Here is a 23,923-nt window from a genome sequence, read left to right as displayed (position 1 = left end):
AATGACGTATAAAATGCGCGACACCATCACCAGTTAGCTATTACCGATGCTCTAAGGATGGCAAGCTCTTTTAATTATGTTAAAGTAAGATTTTAGTCCAAGTTTTGTCAGTACAAACATCGTACGGTTTAAACGGTAAGTTAGCACTTTAGATTTGCCATATAGTGTGGAATTTTGTACCAGTGAACAGTTGCCGGCGAGTTTATCTAACGTCAGTTCAATGGGTATTAGCATAAGTAGCCTGCGCACTTCACCATGACAACTGAGCAGCTATGATGACTCGTTTATATCTACCGTGTTGCGATTTAAACGGTTAAAGCTTCACATCCGATACATTTATAAACACGATTACACGTGCTTTCACAGGTATTGCCAGGACTTGGTCACAACATTCGATGAATCAAAGGGATCAATGTCTTTTCTTGTAAGTCCAATCCACCCATTTACCATTACTATTTATCTTACACAAAATAATCTGGTTTAGTCTATTAATTTATTTGAGCAACATACAAGCTGTCCTTGTGAATCATCATCATCATTCGTTGCAGATGTGATTCCTGTGGTTGAATCGTCTTTGCTTTTTTCTCCCTGTTTGTCCTTGAATTATAATCTCTGTCAGCGTTGGGTGTCAGAAAAATTGAGTGCGGAGAGTCTGCGGGATTCGGAGTTATTTGGAGGTGAGGCCCAACTCTTAAAAGCAGAAGACAATATACTGTCATCTTTGTATGATAACTGATCAGGATCCAGGGAACAAGAAAGACGTCTTTCTACATAAATATTTTGTGGAAGGTCTGTTTTGTACCTCGGACGTTTGACTTTCACTATGAGGTACTGTACATATTTGTAACTTTTTGGCCAGGTACGGTCATCGTGCATGGTCAGACGAGGGCATCGGGATGCAATATTGATGTCACACTGAACCTGCAGATTTTGTGTAATTTAGCCTCTAATGTTGAATGCAATTGATGGGATACAAGTTGACCACATGTTTGGTTATATTTGGATCAATTAGGCTAAAAATATGTTTCTGTATTGTCACTATGAAACTTGTATTAACGGCATGTAACTCATGGTGATTTTACCTGCAGGATTACCTCACTAGGGGTTTCAGCTCTTGATGCTGATCTGTGCTCACCTGTCTAACAAGATAGTTCGATTGCCGAAATCTTATATGACATTAGAGTGGGCGTTTTTCAGAATAATCTACTCAAACTTCCCATTTAAACATTATATAAGCAACATTAACTCTTAGGTCCACTTAAATTGTCAGTTTTAGTGAAATTCTGGTAATAAGTTGAAGTTTTTGTATTACGTGCGGTAGAGTTGTTTCTTAGCTTTTACTATTGTCCCTTTAACTAGTGTAGTTTATGGTTTAATTTAAACTGTTCATGTTGACCTAAACCAGTCAAGACGGTGGTTGTGTGTGTTGATGTCTTCATGTCACTGACATGGTCTTTCTACCCCAGAGCAATCTCAGGAACTCTCTCACGGGGAAGTAAGTGTCCTGTCACCGAATATCCACGCCACCTGTGCCTGTTTTGCGCGTGCATGCATGCGCGCGTGTGCGCACACAGGTGTGCAGAAGTTCACAAACTACAGGTGTCTTCACAATTATTCAGTATGCATGAGCAATCACTCCCTTAGTCTCCACATTTGGCTAGATGCTTGTAATTTAATCAACTTACAGTAGAACGCTCACACCAGTTGCTCACATGCAATCTGATTGATCTGGCATTGACTCTAGACATTCTTATAGGGGTGCCCGTTGAATCTGTTTTATGGAATCATTTAAGTGTATTTGTCATGAGTCAAGATTAAAGTGTGCCCTCACTGAGATGCACTGCCTCCTCAAGCAGCCTGTCTGGAAACAGAATGGAGCTACTCTTGAGTTGTCACTGATACCATGTACCGATACCACTAGTACTTTAGATAGTTTTGTCATTTCTATCTTGTATTGGTAAAAGTGCGAGTACCGGTACTTGATATCGGTACTTACTTATCCAAACCTAGTTTCCAATATTGATCTGTGTTTACATAATGTTGAATAATGTTCAATCTGAATGCAAGCCTCACCACTCTCTTTAAAATGTTTTCTTTTCCCGTTGAGTTACAATATTAGAAATAGAAAGAATACGTTTTGAAACAATTCATCTGTTTTAGTATCATGAAAACATGGCATATGATCAGTGATGTCTTGACTTTTTATATCCCCTTCATGGAACAGCTGGGTCATGCAGGTTGATTGCTCATTTTATGATAAAATATTTATCATATTTAAAATATTTGTTAAAGAAAAAGATAGACTTCCCTTTCAATGAAATCCGATACAAGAGCTGTCCCTCAAAGCATCACAAAATGTCTGCTTGTTTTGAGATTATATAGGCCGCATGTTTGTCCCGGGTGTTGGCTCCTGTTTTGCGGCTGTTGGAAGTTGGATGGCGTGCTCTGCTGCGACAATGCATGGCGACGCCCACCCGCCCATCCGATGCTACCGCCACTTTGACAAATGTCGCTTTGGATTTTCATTCTTCCCGTCTCCCCACCAGCATTTTAACTCAAATGTGTTCTTTGTGTCAACTTGGAAACAGTGACAGAGCAGCAGAGCCTGACGCATTCTCATATTTTAATGCTTTACAATATGATTTTATAAGTATGTGTTATTCTATTATTTGACAGCTTGCTAATGAGGAGACCAACATAATTGTGTTTTTTCACCTGTCAGTCACACACTGAGCACACGCCAATGCAGTTGTACTCTGCACTCTCTAAAACACCTGTCCTTATATGGAATTAAATCTGGATGCTTCAGCAGAACACAATATTTTTATTTATATATATATATATATATATATATATATATATATATATATATATATATAATTTTTTTTTAAAGTAATATTCTTAGTTACTGTAATGCCTCCCTCACGTAAGAATGCAGATGAACAATTGTTTAAGACTTGGATAATAGTAAATGACAGTAAGGACCCAATGACATCTATCGCCGCATCTTAGGCACATTCATGTAAACAGGCTTTACAAAGCAATGTATTCTTTATATATTTTACCCCTGCATTTTTTCTGTGTATTCAAATATGTTTAGAATGTGTTTAAAAGTCTGTTTTAATATGTTGAAATGTCTTGAAAGTCATATAGAGTCTCTACTTTTTCGTCATAGGTCTGGAACATTACCCATGCATCAAACAGGGGTTCACCTTTTAGCTTTACTTCATTGAAGAAATGTACAGTTATATGACTTATTAGAAGCAGTGGATCTTGTATTTTAAAACACACTCACTCCTACTGCAGACGTTGACCAATGTGAAATGGACCAAGAATTTTAGAAATACTCCAACCCTTTACAGACATTTTTGATTAAATGAGAATAAGTTATGTATTTGTTAAGCATTCTTCCCCTCGAATTACTAAAACATGTGAATGATAATATAATTATCATATAAAAGTCTTAGTCCGTGTCAAATAATTCAACTTCCTTTCTTTGATCTTTGTCCAGGCCCATGAGGACAGCAGGGAAAGTGTGACGTCCCTTCCACGGGCTCAAGACACCATGGGCAGCTTCCTCCCCGACAGCAGCGCCTACCAGCTGCTTGCTGTTATCGGTAGGCCAATCTCTTCATTTATTTTGCCTGTCCGCGGTGGAGCTGATCACTGGGGAGTATTTGAGTGATCAACGATTTTCTTTTTAATAGGTCAAGGCCTGGACAACCTGATGACAGTCAACCGGGCCCAGTACACACCCACCGGAGAGCACGTGGCCATAAGACGCATTGACCTGGAGTCGTGTACCAACGACATGGTCGCCTACCTGCAGGTCCGCATCAATTTGAAAATCCCACGCCCCAAAATGTGATATCTTTTTCTCTTGGCGTTTATAACATTTTAATGTTGCTCCCACAGGCGGAGCTGCATGTGTCCAAGTTATTTCACCACCCCAGCATTTTGCCCTATAAAAGTGTCTTCATTGCCGAGAATGAGCTGTGGGTCATCACCCCCTTCATGGCGTATGGTGAGCTGACCCTGTGTAGATAATAGTTACAGTTTACGTTCCATATCACGTTCTATATACTAACATTTTTTTTTTTTTTTTTTCCTGCTAGGCTCGGCCAGAGAGCTTGTCAGTACATATTTTCCTGACGGTATGAGTGAGCTCGCCATCGCATATATCTTACTAGGTGTCCTCAAAGCGCTGGAGTACATCCACCAAATGGGATATGTGCATAGGTACTTGATCAGAAGGACAGACAATGTATTGATCACATGAAGGAAAGTTGTAGTGGCAGCAATTTTTACTGGTGATAATAATTTATGCACCACCAAATTCTACAGTCATGAGTGCAATTTATAAGGCAATACTGTAAGGCAATAAAGCTTTTTTTCACCAGACATAAACTGCAATATATGTTCCATGCACTTACATTTTTTTGTCGTTTGCAGGAGTGTGAAGGCCAGCCACGTGCTGATTGCAGCTGACGGGCAGGTGCGCGTGTCTGGCCTTCGCAGCATCTTCAGCTTGATCCGACACGGCCTGCGGGCCAAGGTGGTGCACGACTTCCCGCAGAACAGCGTCAAGGTGCTGCCTTGGCTTAGCCCTGAAGTGCTGCAACAGGTATATCGACATTACTCTATTTGAAGGTTGCCATATAGTTTGCTTTCTAACAAGTATTGATGTTTAATGTTCATTTAAGGGGAAGTTAAGTTAAAAAAAATCCTGACATGGTGTTCTGAATGAGGATACTCATTTTGTCACTTGCGGTCAAATAAAAATGACACTTTGAGGGAACAGGTAACTGCCAATTAAAGCTACCTTGTTCTCTGTGTATATTTCTTTGTATGTTTTCCCTTCCAGAACCTGCAAGGCTACGACTTTCGTTCAGACATTTACAGCCTGGGCATCACAGCATGTGAGCTAGCGAATGGACATGTCCCATTCAAGGACATGCCGGCTACGCAAGTAAGAAGAGACGCCAGCCACCTGATTTTGGACATTTCACACATGACTGCAACTCACTTTTACATTGCACAGATGCTGCTGGAGAAGCTAAACGGAACTGTGCCATGTTTGCTGGACACCACCACCATCCCGCCAGAGGAGCTCTCCATGAAGCCTTCACGCTCCGGCGCAGATTCTGGCATCTGTGAGGGGCCGGGAGGAGGCGGCAGTGTCGGCGGGGTCCGCCATTCTAATGGCGAACCAGCGTCGTCCTCCTCATCTGGGCACCCGTACAACCGCACCTTCTCTCCGCACTTTCACGCCTTTGTCGAGTTGTGTCTTCAGAGAGACCCTGACAAGAGGTAGAGTCAATGGGATTTGTGAAACGGAATAAAAAAATCTCTTTAGTAATTGTTTTCTCTTTTTAAATGTTTTATTTAGACCCTCTGCCTCCACTCTCATAGGTCACCCCTTCTTCAAGCAGGTATGTATGACATGAATTTATCCTGTTGTGTAGCCCACTGGGAACGCTATAGATTCATAAGCCAACAATGGTGTAATGAAGGAAGGTAGAACGTCATGGAAGAAAGGTGGATGCGCAGGTTCAAGCGGCAGGAGTAGTTAAAGGGCCCATATCATCATATTTTAAACTTTAAATGTAAAATCAAATCGTTGTCGCATTGCCTATTTAATTTTTTTTTAAATATGTGGGGGGCGTCATCCTGACATTTCTAATCAGAGAATGAAACATTGCGCCTTTTACCGTGTGGCTGCTGGTCGTTCAATAGCCATCCGGCTATGAAACATCCATCCATTCATCAGCTGTGTGCTCCCATCCACACATTTTTGTCAGTTGGACATTTTCTACAGCTATAGCTAATAAATGACATGTTGCTGTTTAGTTGGCCAACTTGTTGCAAAAGCTCTTCTCCAAGCCCGAAATAAACGAAAGTAAATGACGTGAACGTCTCCTCGAATAAGGCGGCCGTGTATTTACTCTTGCACGGGTGGTACAGGGGCAATGTAGAGGCAGTATGATCATCTTTGTCCATAGTGACATTACAAAAAGTATCAAGATAAATTATCATTGTATTGAATTTCCATGATACAGGCCCTTTAAAGGTTAAGGTTAAATTTCTTTTCAATATGTTCGTGGATCACGTTAAGTGACACTTGCATTTGATTGAACATCACAGTTGCTCAATGCTCAGGTAACAACCAATTACAGCTCAGCTTGCAAACATCACATGACCAAACTCATCTAAATGTTGTTTTTAGACAGTTAAATACCTAGAACATTGTGACAATGTTATTTTACTTGATTTATATTTAATGACTAAAATTAGGAGAGGAAATGAAAGGCAGAAACATTGGCTTTAATGAATTAAGGAAGGCTGTAAGGGGGCATAAAGTGGCGAAAGATTCCAGGAAAATTACTTAAAATGTCAATTTACAAAAAACGTTTTTGAAATACCTAGTTTTGCCGCACCCTTTATGAACAGTAATTGTGTATGTGGATCTCTCAGATCAAGCGGCGTCCGTCCGAAGCGCTGCCTGAGCTCCTGAGGCCAGCGTCGCCTATCGGCAGGAGCGAGAGCTCCCAACCACAGCCCTCGCCGTCCAGACTGGCCAGCCTAGAGTCGGGCCTCAGCCACCTGGACGTGGACGACTGGGACTTCTGACGCCGTCGGAATGGGACGAGTTGTGTCCAAGTGTAAATAAATTGACGTTGTTTTTCTTGGAGGTGACGAGCCGCTCGCCATTTCACATCCTTTTGACGCCTCAGGCTTTGTACAAGAAGATGCTCTACCTCGCACTCATCACTCACGATTGCATGTTCCTTCACTGGCTCCTGCTTGAATGTTACAAGTTTTACAATAAAAGTGATGTTGCCACTTGTTAAAAATACAAATTTATTCACAATGTACATAGAAACAATCGGGGGATAAGTGATGTCAGTCATCATCTTCGTCGGATGGCGGCAGGTCGGTGGCGGCTTTGCGTTTCTCTATCTTGGCCAGCAAGTCTGAAAGAAAGATGAAATATGAGGATCTGGTAGGTTATCCATTGATTTCTTTTTTTACTCTATTAAGCATCATTTATACAATTTGTATATTACAAGTAAATAGCACAATGGAAGGCAGATTGAAGATGATTTGAGATACAAGTGTTTCAATGTACAAGCATAAGCCTGGAGCGTATAAACTCTTATCTCAAGAATCCACTGTATGTTTGGAGGAAAGTGGCATTTTTCCAAGAGGAAGCATTTGTTTTTGAATATTTTTAATAATCTGTGCATTTGTCAATTGGATTTGAAAAATGCATTTTAATATCCATCTTTTTAGTTTAAAAAACGTTATGATTTAGGTGGTGGTTTGGTTGGTAAAATGTAAAAATAACAAATGTGCAAAACTGTTGATCAGTGATAAAAGTAGGTATTTGCAAAATGCAAATGTCTTTTTTTTACTATTCACATTATCTTTGATGGAATGGTTCAAAATCTGTTTCCAGATTGTGGAAGAGAGCCTTTCATAGAAGCAAAGAGGAGAATTGATCGATTAAAAAGGAAAATCTGCTACTTGTGGGTTAAATAAAATTCCATTTTAGGGCCAAATAGTTGGAACAGGAACAATGAGGGGCTCACCCTTGGCAGGGTTGAAGACGCCATTGGTCTGAGTGTTGCATACATAGCAGCGCTTGGACTTGCGGTAGTGCTGAAGGGCGCAGGCCTCGCAGAAGTAATGCCGGCACCTAACGGGCGTTAAATGTTAATTTGCAATAGACAACACTAAAATGATTCAAATCAAAAGCTACCTACTTTGTGACGATGGGATTCTTATAGGAATCCCTGCAGATGAAACATTTGAATGGCAAATCCTCTTCGTCGCTGCTCACCTCATAGTTTTCCTCATCTAGAGTAAAATGTTGGATGAGAATTAAATTTAAAAAAAACCTTATCAGAAGTGTAACGTAAATTGTGATCCTTTATATTGATAAACGTGAAATGCGCTGTTGAAACCGGTTTATCTCAAGCTCACCATTGGCGCCGTATCTACCCTCCTCCAGTTCTCTCTCGATCTGCCAGCCGTGCTTGTAGTCGGATCGGTCGTGGAGAAACTTGCAGCTGTCTGACATAAGAACCGGAAGGTGTAACTAGCTTAGCTAATTACTTGATCGATGTTTCTATTATCTTATATTGACCTCCAAAGCCACAGAATCCGGTTTCCTTGTAGTCCTTGCAGATGTCTGGCTGGTAGTCCCACCTGACCGTGGCACGCAGGTGCTCTGGGGCTCGGATTGGGCCTTTCCTGTTAGTTCGTCCACAAATGAGCAGGAGTTGATTAGTGGTAGTGCTGAGCAAATATTTTTATTTTTTCTATTCCCCAAATAGGATGGGTCATGGAAATCAAATTGTGGTGAAAAATGAGTTTTTCATGGTTACTTACCGAACCATGCCAGAGGACGCATTTCCCATGGTTGTATCTTTGGGTTTGATGAATTTCTTGTAATTATTGATGCCCCGGTAAATCTTATCATCGTCCTTTCCTGTCTGCTCCTGTAAAGGACAAAAACAAGGGTTTATTCAGCAGCAAGTATGAGGAATGTTGTCAGGATTTGATGTTTGATTCAACAACTGAATGACACAAGTCAATGTCTGCACATTTTGACATGTGGCTTACCTCTTGGATTTTCTGGCTCCTCTCAAAGATGGCCTGAGCATCCTTGTCACGCTCTGTGTCCAATTGGTATGTTGCTGTGGCGCCCATGTCTTCTGGGCCCTCTGGTTTCTTTTTGCAAGTACACAGTGCATATAAATGAGATGATGCCGTTGCACGTGATAGTACGTTCATTTTTTGTTATGCTAACTCACAGCTGAGCGTGTGGACTTGTAGGAAATTGTTATCTTCTTGTCCTCCTTGTCATCATCGCTTTCACTGGAAGACACAGCCTCTTTCTCCACTTTCTTGGACTGGACACAAAGGACATATAAAGCTACAATCTGGGATTAGTGTTTGCTGATTTGTTAAATCAAAGAAGTTTGTGAATGCATTCTCTGCAGATTAAATAGGAAAACACAAACATACGATTGCCAATACTTGGAAGTAATATTTTAAAATATCATGTTACCTTTTGAATCATCGGGTTTACTCGTCTCTCTTTCTTATCCCTTCGGACCACGGAGCTGAGTTCTTCATCACTATTTCCATCTGAACATGAGAACGTAACGAGAAAATAATGCACATTAACATCACACTTATTCGTAAGCGTAAAATATTATTTAAATAAAAGCCAATACCTTTATCGCTCTCGCTGGCCTTTCTTTTTCGTCCAGAAAATTTCTTTGCGGATTTTTTGAACAAGAATGTGCAGGAGCCTTCTTTTGACTTGTCCGCCTCCGCCATCTTGTCCACTCAGTTTGTAAACAAATGCAGAACTCTTTCAATTCAGCACCCTCTACAGACCTGGAGGTATTGTCAAGGAATTACGTCTGTGAAAATGTTATTAATCAACTGGCATAACTTTAAAAAATCCGTCTAATTCTATTCAACTCAATTTTTAGTTGGTGCTACGTTTCATTTTTATTATTAAAGTATGTAGAAGGTACCTATTACGTCATCGCGTAAAACCGGAAATTAACACATTGAGCTTTTTTTTATTTCGTTTCATACCCTCCGCAAACCCGGAAGTATTGTCACGTCAATAAACATACGATTTTAAGGCGTAAACAAAAGAAAACGAATTACACTAAGATTAACTTATCCAACATTTTCGGCTGGGGTTACCATGTTGTCCATAACCGACGTAAAGGCGTCTTTTGCGTGACGTGAAAGAAAACACAAACATACAGCCATAGCAAGTTCGCTTATGAAGTACCGTCATGGATTCTAGCGGTGGTAAAAGCACGATTCATCGGGGTAAATGAAACTATATGAATTGTATCTGATTTTAATTTGGCTATGAAGAAGTTAAAAAGTATTGTAATGTGGGTTTTATTTTGAAGTACAAAGCCGGAACTGGTATATTTAAACCTTTTGCCTTTCATGGTTTCGACCTCCAGCCTCAGCAGCAGCAGCATCCGCACTCCGCAGCATCTGCAGCCGACTTTCCTCACAGGACAGCGGTAGTGCGTCGGACGCAGGGCCTGGCGAAAGGAAGGCGGGGGCCGGTGGGGAGTGCAGGCAACTCCCGGCGCCGCCGCTGCTGAATGGACCAATGGAGCCAGGCTGTATGCACACAGCGATGGCAATGGGGCTGACGTCGAAGAAGGCGTCCGCCCGGAGCGTCGGTGTGGAAAGAAAGAACCTCATCACGGTTTGCAGGTATATCACGACATGCATCCAGGATCATCTTTTCCCCCCCATAATGCCCATGCACTACGCAATAACGACCAGATTTAGTTGTAGCTATAAAATAATTGAAAAGTACTAAGTGTCCAGTGGCACCTACTGCACCAAAATATTTTATGTCGCTCTTATTTTTGTTATATAAAATATCCCATGTCACCATGTCATATTGAATAATTTGACACAATTTACCTGTAAATTATGGCTATTAATGAGGTTCATACATTTGCTTTAATCTCTCAAATAATACTCAATGCCCCCCCCCCTTCCTTTAATTTTAACTGCTGAATCATATCTATATATTCATGATTAGCAGTCTTTGAACATATAAAGAAATTTAAAGATCTTACATCATAGTGATGTCAACTGCTTTCATGGGACAAGGGCATAAAAACTCTCCTCCCTCCCCTATCCCCATTGAGATGTCCTATATATTGTCATCATGATCATCATGACAATGAAAGGTCATGGCGGTTTGTCGCCCATGCCTCCCTCACGTTACACGACTGCCACAAACGGAGCAACTCTACCACTCGGCGTATTTTAAGAGACCTGCTTTGCAGCCATGACGTCACACAGTTGTCAGGCATCCTCTGGAGGACTGGCAGGACAATGTAGACGTGTAAGAAATAATTTGAATTTACTTGAGTTGGACAAGCAAAATGTTGGGATTATTAGGCTAAAGAAGGAACATTTAAAACTGTTTGCATACTAAAGGGGTAGTATAATTGGAGTTTAACTTTATGGAGATTTTAACCATGTTATAACATTAATTCCTCACCCTAAACACCGCCAAAGTGTTGACTTATTTCTCTTCATTGATGCATTTCTAAGCATCACTTGCTTATTCTGCGCTTTGAGCACCGGCCCCGCCCGAGCAGATAAAACATGACTTTTGAGAGGCCTGGTGATGATAGCAAGCTCTTTTTATTGACCTTTTCACATGGGACCGATTTGCTCTTAGTGAGCGCAGCCTATTAACACTGCTTTGCATTTTAATGTAAGCAAAACGCCTGTTTTGGGTCCTTAATTCACTCGGCTGGAGTAGTCTCCAGCAACCCACGATCCTCGTGAGCGAAAAGTTGGATGGATAATTTGTGGCTGGCCGGCATTCAATGACGTTGACAAGGGGAGCTAAGCAGCCACGCGGCGTGAAGCTCGGCTTCAGTAAACAAGACATTTCACTTCCTGGTTAGAAATATCGGCGCCATAAAACTTTTATTTATTGAAATATAAAATCATCAATGTGCCAAATATGATTTATATGCATACATTTTACAGTGAAATGTTTAAAATATCATAGTATGGGCCTTTGAAGTGAATGTCAAAACAAATAACCCAGATAGTTATTTGAGTATGAAAATAATGAAACTATTCAAATAGTGAGTAACTGGTAATGTATTTTTTTTAAAAACGTTTAATGCCAGCCATCTAAATAAAACAATAAATACATTTGGTATATCCTAGTTCAAATATTGCTAAACAATATGTAATACTTCTCCTTGAATTAAATTTAAGTAAAATATTTGATTAGATTTTTTTTCTATCCAATTAATTTCAACAGGCATCAGTTATGTATTTTTTCTTTTCTTGTGCCATTCCAAAGAGCGGAAATCGACTGTTTCAACCACCTTATTCTCACAATCGATTCTAACAAGTAGTGTTAAAAATAAATATATCCTCCACAAGAACAACAAAGACAAAGTCAAAAATAGACACATAATCATGAGTTTTTATTCCAGTAATCCAACTTTCCTGTTTTTTTTTTAACATCACAAACAGCAAAGCACACAGTCACAGGGCGCAAAAAAAGAAGAAAATCGACCTCTATTGGAAGATTAGCGAGCTCACAAAAAAGACGTGGGACTGTTCTATTCTGTTAGAGTGCTTTTTTTTATAATCTCAAAAACCATAATGACAACAGCTCACAAGGATGAGACATAACAACAAAGCAAGTACATGCACATTTGCATCAATATTGCTGACACTCTTTTTCTCTTTCCACTTTGTATTGAACGGCAGTCATGAGTCCCGCTTCCTCCTCGCACATGGAGGACATTCAAGTAGTTGTCACATGTTGGGTGGTGGCTGACAGGGGCGACGGAGGTTTCCCATCAGCTGGTCAAAGTGGGGACGCGGCCTACTCGCTGCCGTACTAGCTAAGCGGATATTAGTGATTAAGGTAATGCACCGGGATTCCCATATTGTGGTGCCTGCCAGTTTAAGAGTGGAATGAATAGTGGTATTATACACAAAAGGGGCAATGTTAAGGAAACACTGAGGGTCAACTTCTTCTTTTCTATTTGTTTTGCTTTAAACACTAGTTTCATGAAATTTTGCTTAAACTTTACCTCCCATGGCGAGGTTATGTTTTTGTATCCGTTTGTTAGCTACAGAGATTATGCAAGAAATACCGGTACATAACAGACCACTACTCACTATCCCTAGAACCTTGAACCCTTAAACATAATCTTACTATCATTTTAAATCATTTGTTCTGTGAACGTCCTCAATTGAAATGAACATTTTTGGTGTAGCATCACCATGTTCCCTTATTGTTAACTCATTCAATCCAAAAGACATATTTTGATGTCCTTTTTTGGGAGTAAAAAAAAAAAGGCTGGTACTAAAGGAATTAGGTTATACAGTAACTAATTACTCTCAAGTATTTTAAATACCAATGTAATTACTTCCTATCCATTTCATTAAGCCAATTTTCCTCACTAGGGTCGCCTGCTCAGCTGTCTTCCGGCAGCCAATCTTAGGGCACACAGAGACAAAAGACCATTCACACACACAGTCACATCAAAGGGCAATATGGAATGTCCAATACATCTACCATGCATATTTTTGGAATGTGGGAGGAGACTGGAGTGCGCGGAGAAGACCCTCATGAGTACCTGGACTCTTAGAAAAACGTTTGGGATTTAATGAGTTAAACCACAGCCTATTTAGACTATTTGCATAGAATTGAAGACAAAAACAGACCACACCTAAAGCATGAAGTTGTTATGGGGGACATCAGAGGCCGCGATGTGATGACATCTTGGGGAAAAAAATAGGAAGCACTGAGAGCGGCAAAGCCTTTCAAAGAAGAATTGATGCACACTGTCAGTGGACTCTGCTGCTGTTGCTATTAGCAACCGGTCAGGGGGCTGTTTATGCAACTTTTAACAAGACGTTTTGGACGCTTTGTTTATGTTGGCGGCGGCGGCAAGGGACTTTGTGAACCTAGGAAACAAATGACAGCAGTGAGACCAAAGAGGGGACTGCGGGGAAAATAATTTGGCCATCAGACATTAAAATGTAGAAAAATTCCGAAATATACAACCCTATCACAAGACAATTTGTGAAAAATAACAGGAATTTACAGCAGGGTTTCTTTTTGAATGTTTAACAGATGTTCTACAGAGATGTGTGCCTTCCTGAGTATTGGAGGAGAAAAAGATCCACCCAAAATAGCAAAAACCGCCAAGCAATGTTGAAAATTACCTACATTAATAGTTTAAGACTTGAGTACACTATACCTCAAAATAAGACCTTCACAACCTGAAAAATACTAAATGCTGTACTACTTTCCTAATAGTGAATGCTTTGGGGGCACCCAGTGGCATCTTATTGTGTTGAAGAAGGAGTACAAAAATACCAATAGCTGATTTTAATGGTGCATCTCAAATAGTTGGGTGTTTGCTATAATTGGTGCAAGGGATTCACATTTTGGTCTTGGTTGTTTTTCTAACAATTGCAGCGCTTGCCTGAGTATTGAGGGTGAACGATTGGGTGCTAACTTGGGGGGAATATATAAATGGAGCAATCGTCTGCTTCGATGCTATATGACGCTAAACCACATGTGATGTCCAAATCCTCTGCTCTGACTTTCAGAGGTCATCTATTGAAAAAAAATGTCTCTGAAATGGATGTGACCTGATTTTGTCTCACTCCAGTGTCTGATTTAATACACTAGAAACTTCTCCTCCTTCATCGCTCCCACTTAGGAATATGCATGTCTGAAATTGTTTTGGCCCGATATCTGTATGATTTATCGCATTAGCGTTCCCTAAAGGTTTTTCATTCTTTTTTATCCAACACATTTTCCAACATTCCTCCTGACCGGCTTGCCTGTTTGTTCTTTCCGCACGTCCACCAACAGCCAAACACTTGCCAATACACTCTATAACGTGGGAGAAAGGGGACGGAAGACACACCCGACCGGAGTTAGACTTTCGATTTTGGCTTTGACCCAAAGTTCTTGAATTATTCATCAGCCATTAATTTTCTTGGACGTCTCCTCAGACCGTCCACATGACCGGCGGGCCCTGCTTCAGCATCGTCTGTTGCAAATGCAACTGAAAAATAGAGAAGAAATGGAGAGAGAGAAAGAGTGGATCAGGGGAGTTTGTATTTGGGAGTCTGAAAGGAATTACAAGATTGGTCTTGGTTTGTATCAAAACAGTACAGTACAATTAGAGTACAGCAAGACCTTGAATTTAACTGCCTTCAAATTATTATATGATTTGTCACTCTTTTAATGCCATACTTAGTATTCACTAAGCAACAGTTGCAACCAGAAGTAGAGGTATACTGTGATTATCTTGTTTCAACTGAATTCTACAACTTTACAAAGAAGATAGCTCAGCTCACTTTCTAGTTAGTGAAAAAAGAAGTGTTTGCAAATGTCATTACATCTATTCTCTGCAGCACAATAAGTTGTTTGAATGTCTGTGTCATGTCCATGAAGTTCTCAGTTGAACTGGCTGTTCTAGCTAAGTGTGAATGTAAATGCTTCTTTCTCTATGTGTATGTGTCTTGTGGTCTCCTGGCGATGTATCCAGGGTATAACCCTGTCTCACTGCAACCCCTGTGAGAAAAAGCTGATGATGACATTGAATCCAAGAAACGTACCAAACCACGACTTTGCCGTTGCACCTCTAAAGACAAGGCCAGTTACTGCTGAAATAAAGGAGAATAGTTCTTCGACAAAGTTTCCAGCACAAATTGTGTTTGACCTCAGAGGTTTTAATGTACAGTTTGAAGGGCGCGGCGGAGAGAACAAGAGGGCATTTAAAGCAAGCCGTGAGTGGGCCGGGCGCTGCTCCAAGCATAGTGAGAGTGGGTTGTGTATGTTGAGGGGCTGAACACAAAAGAAGCTTTTCAGAAGGACAAGCTGTTGTTTTTCTGTGTCGAATGGTACCAAGAACATGTTGCTAGTCCATACCAGCAGGTTTCATTTGGACTCTGATAAAAGGGAAATCTGATCAACAAGGTTATTTAGAATCCTAGGCCTCCCCCCCCCCATTCACTTACACATAGTAGGCCTTATTTAAATATTTTGATCCTTCCCAAACTGGGTCCAAGGACCACCAAGGGGTAGATGTAGTTTTACACGTTCTAACTAAAAAGAAATAATAAAATAATACTCCCTGAGCCATGATGACCTGTCATGGAATGAAATGAATGAATGAATTTTGTGACACTTTTGTTCAGAGGTGAGAAATCCAGGTCCAGAAAGTACAAAAACTGCTATAGTTTGGCTTTGGCCACAGGTGCTTCTACTCCACCAGGGGGTAAACTAAATAATTTAATTGCCGGTTGAGAAGGCACATCTGTGGCTAAAGCTAAACTGTGGCAGGGTTTGTACTTTCTGGACCTGGATTGCCCACTCTGCTTCTGCTTGGTTGTGCGACATAAGGTTTTTTAAAAGTAAGATGTAAGGTCTTTTGGCTCAATATAGTTTGCAAAAACATAACGTTTAAACAACCTTTTTTTGGTTCCAAACTTGATGCTGACAGGGGCCATGGTTAGCTCTGTAAGCTCTTTCCCTCATTAGAAATAAGACACCACTCACCTGTTTGACATATTCAATTTGGTCCAGAACACAGCCAAAGCCCCCTCAAAAAATTTAATCCAGATTTTGTTCCCGGTTGAAGAATTTCCTTTGCAGCTGTTCATGGCGTTTTGCTTCCGTCCCCCTAGCTTGGAACAAGGTTTCCCCTCCTTGTCTAGAGCGTCTTGCGTTTGGGGAATATGGCTTTCCGGAAAGACGTGGTTGTGGTTCCCCGGCTGAAGGAGGCACCGCCCAAGGAGATCTTGGTCTTGCCGCTGGTAATGGTTGAGGAACCCAGCGAGGTGGTGCTCTTGCCCCGTGAAATGGACGAGTTGCCCAGGGCCAGCTTGCTCTTGCCCCTCTTGATACTGGTGTTGCCCAACGTCAAGGCGGTCTTGCCCTCGGTGAAGCTGGTGTTGCCCATTGAGGCCGAGTTCGTCGTCCGGACCCAGAATTGGATTCAGCCGTTGGGTCTCACTCCACGTTTAGCATGGCAAGCTCACGCAGCTCAAACGCCCGCTTTGCAAGCCCTCAAACGCAGCAGTAACGCCAGCAACGATCCCGAGCCCACCAGAATACCGAGAGACCCTCGGTCGGCATAAAGCCTTCGTTGAGCTGCTGGACGTGGGCTCGGGAAGGCCGCATACCACCCGGGAGTCGCTGTGAATGGACAGAGGCAGCCCGTAGGTTGGAGACTGCCTATCGAGAGGGTGAGGGGCTGGGGCTGCCACTCAGGACAGTTGCGCAATTGTCCCGTGGACTCCACGACACCGGGGACATTGTTGAGAGTGGTGGGGGGGTAAAATCCTACGTGACATCACTTTGTTCTGCACCATTGTCCCAAGTATAAATGTTTGAAATAACGCAGACACCTCGAAATGTCCATCTCGCAGTTCATCGAAATGGATTTTATTATCCATTTGCAAGTCATTACAGATTTTGTAGGTGTCACATAGGCAAGAAGCAGTTAACACACGTTATACACAGCGTTGCGGATCAAAACTCGATCTCAGCAATTAACACAAAACTGTACATAAGAGTTGTTGATTAAAGTGCCCTCTTGGCTTTTCACACATCCCTCACATACGCTTAAACATCTCATTGATTACACCCATTTTTTTTCAACTTGCTGCTGTACCATCATACCTCACCACACCCTCAAACCAAGCACCACGACTGACCTGACAGAAATGGACCAAAGTGGCACGTCTGTCTTTTTCTTTCGTTGTGAGTAAAAACTGGATTCAAAGAGACTGTTTGTTTGTTGTTGTTGTTGTTGTTATGTGCTGGATTCATGGATGGTAATTCCAGTAGACATGGCTGTGGGTCTTGTCGCCCCTGCTGAGGGTGGTCCTGACCACAGATGCACTCTTGGTCCCGTGGGTGAAGGTCACCGTGGTAATAGAGCTGGTGGTCTCACCCCGCGTGACTGAGGTCTTGCCTACCGCTACTCCGCTCTTCCCCAATGTTAGTGTACTCCTGCTCCAGGAGATGGAAAATTGGCCCCAGGAGATAGCGTACTTGGTGCTCAGCAGGGAAATTTTGCCTTTGCTAAAGGAGGTCCTGCTGGATGAATAGCTGGTCTTCCACTCGCTTTCAGAGTGTGTTTTGGACCTCTTCTTTTCAGTGCTGGCTCCCAGGGTCCGCTCCATCTAGGTGTTCCTGCGCTTGGGCATGAGCGCTTTGCGGAAAGAGGTGGTGGTGGTCCCTCGGCTGAAGCTGGCCCGTCCAAGTGCCACGGTGGTCTTCTGCCTCTGGATTGTAGAGTCTCCCATGGAGGTGGTAGTCACTCCACGGAAGATGGAGGAGTTCCCCATGGCGACGGTGGTCTTCCCCCTAGCGATGGAGGTGCTTCCCACGGCCAGGGCGGTCTTGCCCTCGGTGATGCTGGTGTTGCCCATCGCCCCGGAAGCGGGTGGCCGGCAGCTCCTAGCGTATGCGCGGCATGGCCGTCGACCTTTATCGGGACCCTTTCGATCCGGAGGTTAACTAAATCTGCAGCAGCCCTAAATAGCTGCGATCAAGGGGAGGGAAGGATTTGATCTTTTTTTTTTTTTTTTTTGACACGCGGGGCACAAAAGGACCTGGAAGCTCAGTGTGTGCACAAAGGCTGCAAGGACAGGGGGTAATTGTATTCTTGTCATGATAACGCTGAAGGGGTGCTTTGTGTGGCACACAAGACAATTGGGGTGACCTCAGGGATAAGATGGCGTGGTTCCCCCCCTCCAACAAAAAAGCCACCGCCGCCTCATCGCTATGTTCACATACAGTAGTACATTTGTCCGCTGGGTACAGTACCAAACTAAAGAAGACCTTCTGTTCATTTTTAGGTTCTCGGTAAAGACTCTCCTGGAAAAGTACACGGCGGAGCCCATTGACGACTCGGCTGAAGAGTTCATCAACTTTGCTGCCATTTTGGAACATATCCTCAGCCACCGCTTTAAAGGTAACAAAAAGCACCCTCAGAGAGAAAAAAAAAAATTCCTTTTCCTGTAGTCCTCTTCTGTCCACCTTGTATTGAAGTGCTGAAGGGAGCTGAAATTTCACCCAGATGGTGACAACAAGTCAAAGTTCAACAAGGCACGACCACTTTATTACACTACCAGTGTGCGCCTTCTCTTGGATAAAATACTGCAAGAATGAGTTTTAAGAAAATGACCCAAAAATTGTCAAAATACTGCACAAGGGTTAAACCTAAAGAGCTAGTTACAAGTTAATGCCAGTTTGCCTTTTCACTAAGCATGTTCCCATGGCTTTTCTAATTTTGTTTTCTGTAGATTCTGGTAGAATATTTTACATTATGGTTTTAGGCTGGCATAACTCATCCGTTTTGTTGCCAGCAACATCAAAGAATGCCAATAATAGTGTGTGATCCTCATAGTGTGATCACTAAGTGGTCATGGCATGTTGAACTTTACATGTTATCACCATCTGGGTGAAATTTCAGCTCCCTAGCTTCCCTACTTTCCCTTTAATTGGAAATGCCCTTGATGTAAAGGTCAAATGATTAGACAAAATACTGCTAAAGTTAATATAGGGAAACTATAATATGTACATACATTTTACTATCGTATAAAGTGCACATTGTCATTTCCCCTCATCAGGCTCAGGTAGTTGGTTCAGCTCAGATGGACAGCGCAGCTTCTGGGAGTACATCCGGCTGGCCTGTACTAAGGTGCAGAACAATTGCATCGCTAGCATCGAGAACATAGAGAATATCAGCACGTCCCGAGCCAAGGCAAGGATCCCTCAGCATGTGTGCGTGTGATTCTGTGTCGGACATCTTTTTTTTGTCTTTCTTCCAGGGCCGGGCATGGATTCGAGTGGCGTTAATGGAGAAACGTTTATCCGAATACGTGTCTACTGCCTTGCGGGACACCAGAACGACCAGGTAAGACTTACGTTTGCGTTTGATTGTTACAGTTTATTAGTCATTAAGACAAAAACTAGGTAGACAGTGATTCACCAGATCTAGAACAAAGTCTAGGTCAAATATTTATTATTTCTTTTGAGTTATGACATTCTACATGCATTCGGACCAAATGGGGAAGCGACGCAACAAGTTCACTTCAATGAGGGACACCAGAATCACCAGATAGTCTAAAGCGGTGTTTTAGGAACAAAAATAATGGAAAACCACAGCTGCTCACTGCAAAAGAAACAATAACATTTTTTATAGTATTATTATTTTTTAATTTAATCACGAGTTCCAAGTACGGCTGAGCAATGAATTGAATTAATTAAATTAATTTAAAAAAAAATGGAAGATCATAAAATTAGCTAAAGTGTGAAATCAATATTTTGCTAAATTTGGCAGAATGCTTGATTACTAACTGCTTAATTGTGCCATTTAAAGGGGATTGAATTTCTGGACTCTTAATGATTATAGAAAATATAACGTTATTGCTACAATGGCTAAGTAAATGGACTACCCCTTAAAGGAAGTTTTACACAAGCTATGAATGTTAAGGTTATGTTAAAACTGATTTTCAAGCTGTATTCATTATTTTGTCCGAATATTCTTCGCGGCATTTGTTTTCACTCAAACCTTTAAATAAATCCTATTTGGTTGATTTCTTCCCTCAAAATCGATTAAAAAAAGGGAGATTTTATTTTTTGGCCATATGGCCCAGCTAGCTCTAGGAAATGCTAGCATTTTGTTTGTTCAAAGACTACTTTTTTTGTGTGTGTGTGTGTTGACAGGAGATTCTATGACGATGGCGCCATCATGCTGAGGGAGGAGGCCACGGTGCTGACCGGCATGCTCATTGGACTGAGCGCTATTGACTTCAGGTGAGTTTTAGTTTCAAATCATTTCCTCGGTAGAGAACACATTTACAAACAAAATGAAGTAATACACAAAAAATTACATTTTGTTTGTGTAGTTTCTGCCTGAAGGGAGAAACGTTGGACGGCAAATCCCCGGCGGTGATCGACTACACTCCCTACTTAAAGTTCACTCAGAGGTAAGCCTTTTTGCTTTTTATAGTCTTAGCATTAGTAGCATACGCCACCGACACGTACTGGCCCTCCTCAGCTACGACTGCCTGAGCGACGATGAGGACCGGCGCAGCGTTGACAGCAGCAACAGCGAAGAAAGTGTGCCCGAGCATCCTTACATCCCTCTGGTCACTGATGAGGAGAGCTGGAGCAACAAATGTCGCAAGATGGAACAGCGATTTAAGATCGTATATGCCCAGAAGGTAATAAAAAACAATATGATGCGTTAGGGTAATACCGGATAATATATTCATGCGCAAAAATCTGCTGAGTTGTGAATAAGGGTTATTTTCAGTCAATAGCTAATGATTACCTTCCACAAAAAAAATGTGAATGCAAATACGAGAATACTGAACTGCATTTCAGTGAGGGGTTGTTAACTTCATGTACAGCGTTCCCTGAAATTATCGTGTGGGCTACGTTCTCAAAAATTTCAGCAGAAACTGAAAACTGTGATTCAATTTTTTTATTCCGTTTTTGTTCATTTCTTTTATTAAAAAAATGCATATATTTTTGGCAATATCAAGAGAAAGAGTGAGGTAAACCTGCAATAGATGGTTATAAATGAAAATCCATGTAGCAGAAGTTGTTTTTTTTTTATAAAAACATTTGCAAAGTTTTGACTTGTCTGACTTAAAGGGGAGACAAATTGCAAGAAAAATAGTGATGAAATCTTTGGTCTATGGTCATAAATGAAAATCCATGGTAGAGTGATGCCGCAATAACTGAACCATAGTGTAGTGAGGGAACACTCTACATACATTTTGGTTAACAATATGAGCCTGAATACTGAAATAATAGATACTGAATGTTGTTATTGACAGAATTTTCTTAGAAGTTGAAGCCTCAATTCAATTAATCTTCAGGGCTACTTGGAGGAGCTGGTCCGTCTTCGCGAGTCTCAGCTGAAGAACGTGGAGACGGACAACAAGCGTCTGAGGGCCAAAGTGGACGAGTTGACCTTGCAGACTCAACGGGAGAAAAAGGAGCTGGAGGCCGTCGTGCTGGAGCTGCAGGCTCAGCTGTGAGAATCCCTGTCGTTTATTTTCCAAAGCAATATATTTCTTTTTTTTTATTGTATAGATTGTATTTTATAACAGATTTAGATAAAGGTGCAGATAGAGTATTTTGGGGGGAGGGCCACATTAAGGCTTTAAAGATTGCTTGCATTGATGCTCAGTGGGCGTGTGAGTCACCAAATCATTTTGAAGGTACAAACAGATGCAGATAATGCAGATTAAATTGTTAATTTTCACTTTTGGTTGTTTAAATCTACTTGCATTAGGTCAGTGACTAAGCCAATTGTTATCACGGTATTGCTTGTTTACCCAATATGATCAATAATGAATGATAATTATCATCTGTCTCTCTTTAAGCTCTTCCCTCATGCCCTGTGACTCTTCCCACCTGGGAAAGAACCTTTCCATCCCTCTCATCAACCAGTGGGCTGCTATCACCAACCGTCAGGGCGACGTCAAACTATTCCGCAGGTAATCAGAAAGTATAGAGTCAGATTAAAAATTAGATTGAAAAAAGTATGTTTTAACTATGACTGTATCTAATTGATCGCAGTTAATTTGTTAATCCGACACATCTAAAATGCGGTTTCTACAGGAGGAGTTTCCACAGTTTGGAGCAACTTTCCGCCGAGATAAGCCTCAACTCGGACTCTCAGAGGACTGACGAGAGGCAGAACGGAGATGCCGCCTGGACCTCGGCAGGTAACATGATTGTGACATCCACCTGATCTGCAAATCGCATGATGCAGTTCACTCCAGTCCACTAGATGGCAGTGGTGGGCGTGGATCGCCCACTTAGCCCCAATTCCAAAGGATTGATCATGAAATTAAAACTGAAAATAAAAATGTCTCATGCTGCAACAAAATGAAAAAAAAATATTTTCGGGGGACAGGGACAGATCCTGCAAGCATGGAAAATACGTATATAATTAACGCCCATTGGAATGCATTTTTGGAGGGCCAATTGTTTGTTTACACTGCTAGAACTATTGTCTCAATTTTGCTCAAGGCTAAATCACCACACAAAAACACAAACACTACTCAGTGGAGTAGTACTTTAGAGTGGTCCAAAAAATTTTGGAGGTGGAATCTGCAGTCAAAATTATAGGTTTCTGGTGGTTTGACTACCCTTTGGAACGAGGAACTTTTTGAAGACCATTGTGCGTTTGGTGTGCAGCAAATAGTATTTAAGTGTGTTCTTCTGGAGTCATCTATCAAGGCCAAAAGCAGATGCTTTTAGGAGGCAAGGGTGGGGGAGAAAACGAGAGTTAAAAGTTCAGAGAAGCTCATCTGGATACGCGTCTCTAAAATGACTTTATCAATTGTACTACTGTGGGGGCTGTTTCAGGAAAGGACAACACGCCGTCCATGTTGGGCCTTTGTGGTTCTCTTGCATCGCTGCCGAGCTCCAAGTCACTGACCAGCCTCAAGTCCAGCGAGTGTCTGGTCAACATCAGCGCCGAGCCCAGCCCCGCGCTTTCCCCCAGCTAGGAGACCCCCGCCCAACCCGCCCGCCCCACCCTCCCACTCAGACCAACCGCCAATGTCTCTGTGAATGTACAGCAGAAATTCTGGTCATTATTATCCTCCCATATTCTTTTTCTCTCCCGCAGCTGTTTTGTTGTTTTATGGGACATGACAAAAACACGATCCACAGTTAATACTGTAAAACCAAAACAAACACGCAGCATTGGATGTGATGCAACACCTCCTATTTCCTTCTTTGTACGCTTGAAGCCTGGGATTCTGATTATTACTATTGTTTTCTGTTGCAATAAACTGCCTTTTACATGATGTTGCGTGCATGATTTATAGACATTAATCGTTTCACTGGGAGCCAGCAACTTGACTTTAGCTCCATCTAACGGCAATCAGTAAAAATACTCACCCAAGCCAAGCCAAGCCAATTTATTAGGTACAAACATAGTGAAAAAACAGCCTTTCACACAAAACACAGCTAAGAACATACATAATATACGTAACTGAGCTCTTATTTGCAAAATAGATAATTGCAATATTTTTAAAAATTATCAAATATTAGCCCCTGTACTGTTCAACAGTCAATTGCACACAAGATATATTTTTTATTTTATTGTTTTATTTTCTTATTCCTGAAACAATTTTAATATTTTTTCCATGCTTTAAAGTATTTTTTATGCAGTATATTGAGGGGAATTCGCTTTTTTTAAATGAGGAAATCCCCAAACTTTGACCGTCATACTTTTTGATAGTCTGCCACCATTTTATTGCTATATCTTTATATTATCCAACTTGTCTGCACACGCAC

The 23,923-nt window shown here is 41.6% G+C and overlaps 4 protein-coding genes and 1 long non-coding RNA gene across 11 annotated transcripts; 2 read left to right on the top strand and 3 right to left on the bottom strand.

Moving 5' to 3' along the window:
* The first annotated feature begins 3 nt into the window (after positions 1-3).
* On the top strand, positions 4-7,387 carry strada (STE20 related adaptor alpha). Of its 4 annotated transcripts, none has more exons than XM_088438012.1 (13): positions 4-135; positions 367-424; positions 620-677; positions 1,467-1,495; positions 3,512-3,617; positions 3,708-3,829; positions 3,916-4,024; positions 4,116-4,239; positions 4,453-4,624; positions 4,865-4,969; positions 5,042-5,310; positions 5,413-5,432; positions 6,475-7,387. In XM_088438012.1, exons 2-13 carry the CDS (start codon positions 413-415, stop codon positions 6,504-6,506), a joined length of 1,158 nt encoding a protein of 385 aa, XP_088294138.1. In that variant the 5' UTR covers positions 4-135; positions 367-412; the 3' UTR covers positions 6,507-7,387. The 4 variants fall into 4 exon arrangements, with proteins under 4 accessions (XP_088294138.1, XP_088294136.1, XP_088294137.1 ...); XM_088438010.1 differs by having other exon boundaries at positions 5,390-5,432; positions 6,475-7,383; XM_088438011.1 differs by lacking the exons at positions 620-677; positions 1,467-1,495 and having other exon boundaries at positions 5,390-5,432; positions 6,475-7,382.
* rnf113a (ring finger protein 113A) lies at positions 6,842-10,232 on the bottom strand. Of its 2 annotated transcripts, XM_088438014.1 has the most exons (11): positions 9,979-10,232; positions 9,246-9,411; positions 9,077-9,156; positions 8,820-8,918; positions 8,629-8,736; positions 8,395-8,504; positions 8,150-8,256; positions 7,987-8,076; positions 7,767-7,860; positions 7,593-7,699; positions 6,842-6,974 (listed from the first exon to the last, which is right to left on the bottom strand). In XM_088438014.1, the coding sequence occupies exons 2-11, from the start codon at positions 9,349-9,351 to the stop codon at positions 6,904-6,906; spliced, it is 972 nt and encodes a 323-aa protein (XP_088294140.1). In that variant the 5' UTR covers positions 9,352-9,411; positions 9,979-10,232; the 3' UTR covers positions 6,842-6,903. The 2 variants fall into 2 exon arrangements, with proteins under 2 accessions (XP_088294140.1, XP_088294141.1); XM_088438015.1 differs by lacking the exon at positions 9,979-10,232 and having other exon boundaries at positions 9,246-9,419.
* rundc3aa (RUN domain containing 3Aa) lies at positions 9,663-23,430 on the top strand. The gene is made up of 12 exons (XM_088438009.1): positions 9,663-9,864; positions 10,008-10,269; positions 18,448-18,563; positions 19,222-19,355; positions 19,423-19,508; positions 20,321-20,410; positions 20,503-20,583; positions 20,655-20,820; positions 21,484-21,641; positions 21,994-22,107; positions 22,232-22,338; positions 22,985-23,430. Exons 1-12 carry the CDS (start codon positions 9,828-9,830, stop codon positions 23,125-23,127), a joined length of 1,494 nt encoding a protein of 497 aa, XP_088294135.1. The 5' UTR covers positions 9,663-9,827; the 3' UTR covers positions 23,128-23,430.
* Positions 12,006-17,736, bottom strand: LOC148410581 (uncharacterized). 3 transcript variants are annotated; one of them, XR_015868265.1, is made up of 3 exons: positions 16,139-17,736; positions 14,413-14,639; positions 12,006-13,524 (listed from the first exon to the last, which is right to left on the bottom strand). It is a non-coding gene; the product is annotated as an uncharacterized LOC148410581 (long non-coding RNA). The 3 variants fall into 3 exon arrangements; XR_015868263.1 differs by having other exon boundaries at positions 12,006-14,639; XR_015868264.1 differs by lacking the exon at positions 14,413-14,639.
* Positions 16,997-18,137, bottom strand: zwi (zwilling). Its single transcript, XM_088438017.1, has one exon. The coding sequence runs from the start codon at positions 18,016-18,018 to the stop codon at positions 17,770-17,772; it is 249 nt and encodes an 82-aa protein (XP_088294143.1). The 5' UTR covers positions 18,019-18,137; the 3' UTR covers positions 16,997-17,769.
* Positions 23,431-23,923: the final 493 nt, after the last annotated feature.

Source organism: Hippichthys cyanospilos, chromosome 16 (assembly GCF_059441005.1).
Source record: "Hippichthys cyanospilos isolate Australia breed blue-spotted pipefish chromosome 16, RoL_Hcya_1.0, whole genome shotgun sequence".
Lineage (NCBI taxonomy): Eukaryota > Metazoa > Chordata > Actinopteri > Syngnathiformes > Syngnathidae > Hippichthys > Hippichthys cyanospilos.
Note: the sequence above shows the minus strand (reverse complement) of the source record. Positions and strands in the feature narration are given on the sequence as shown.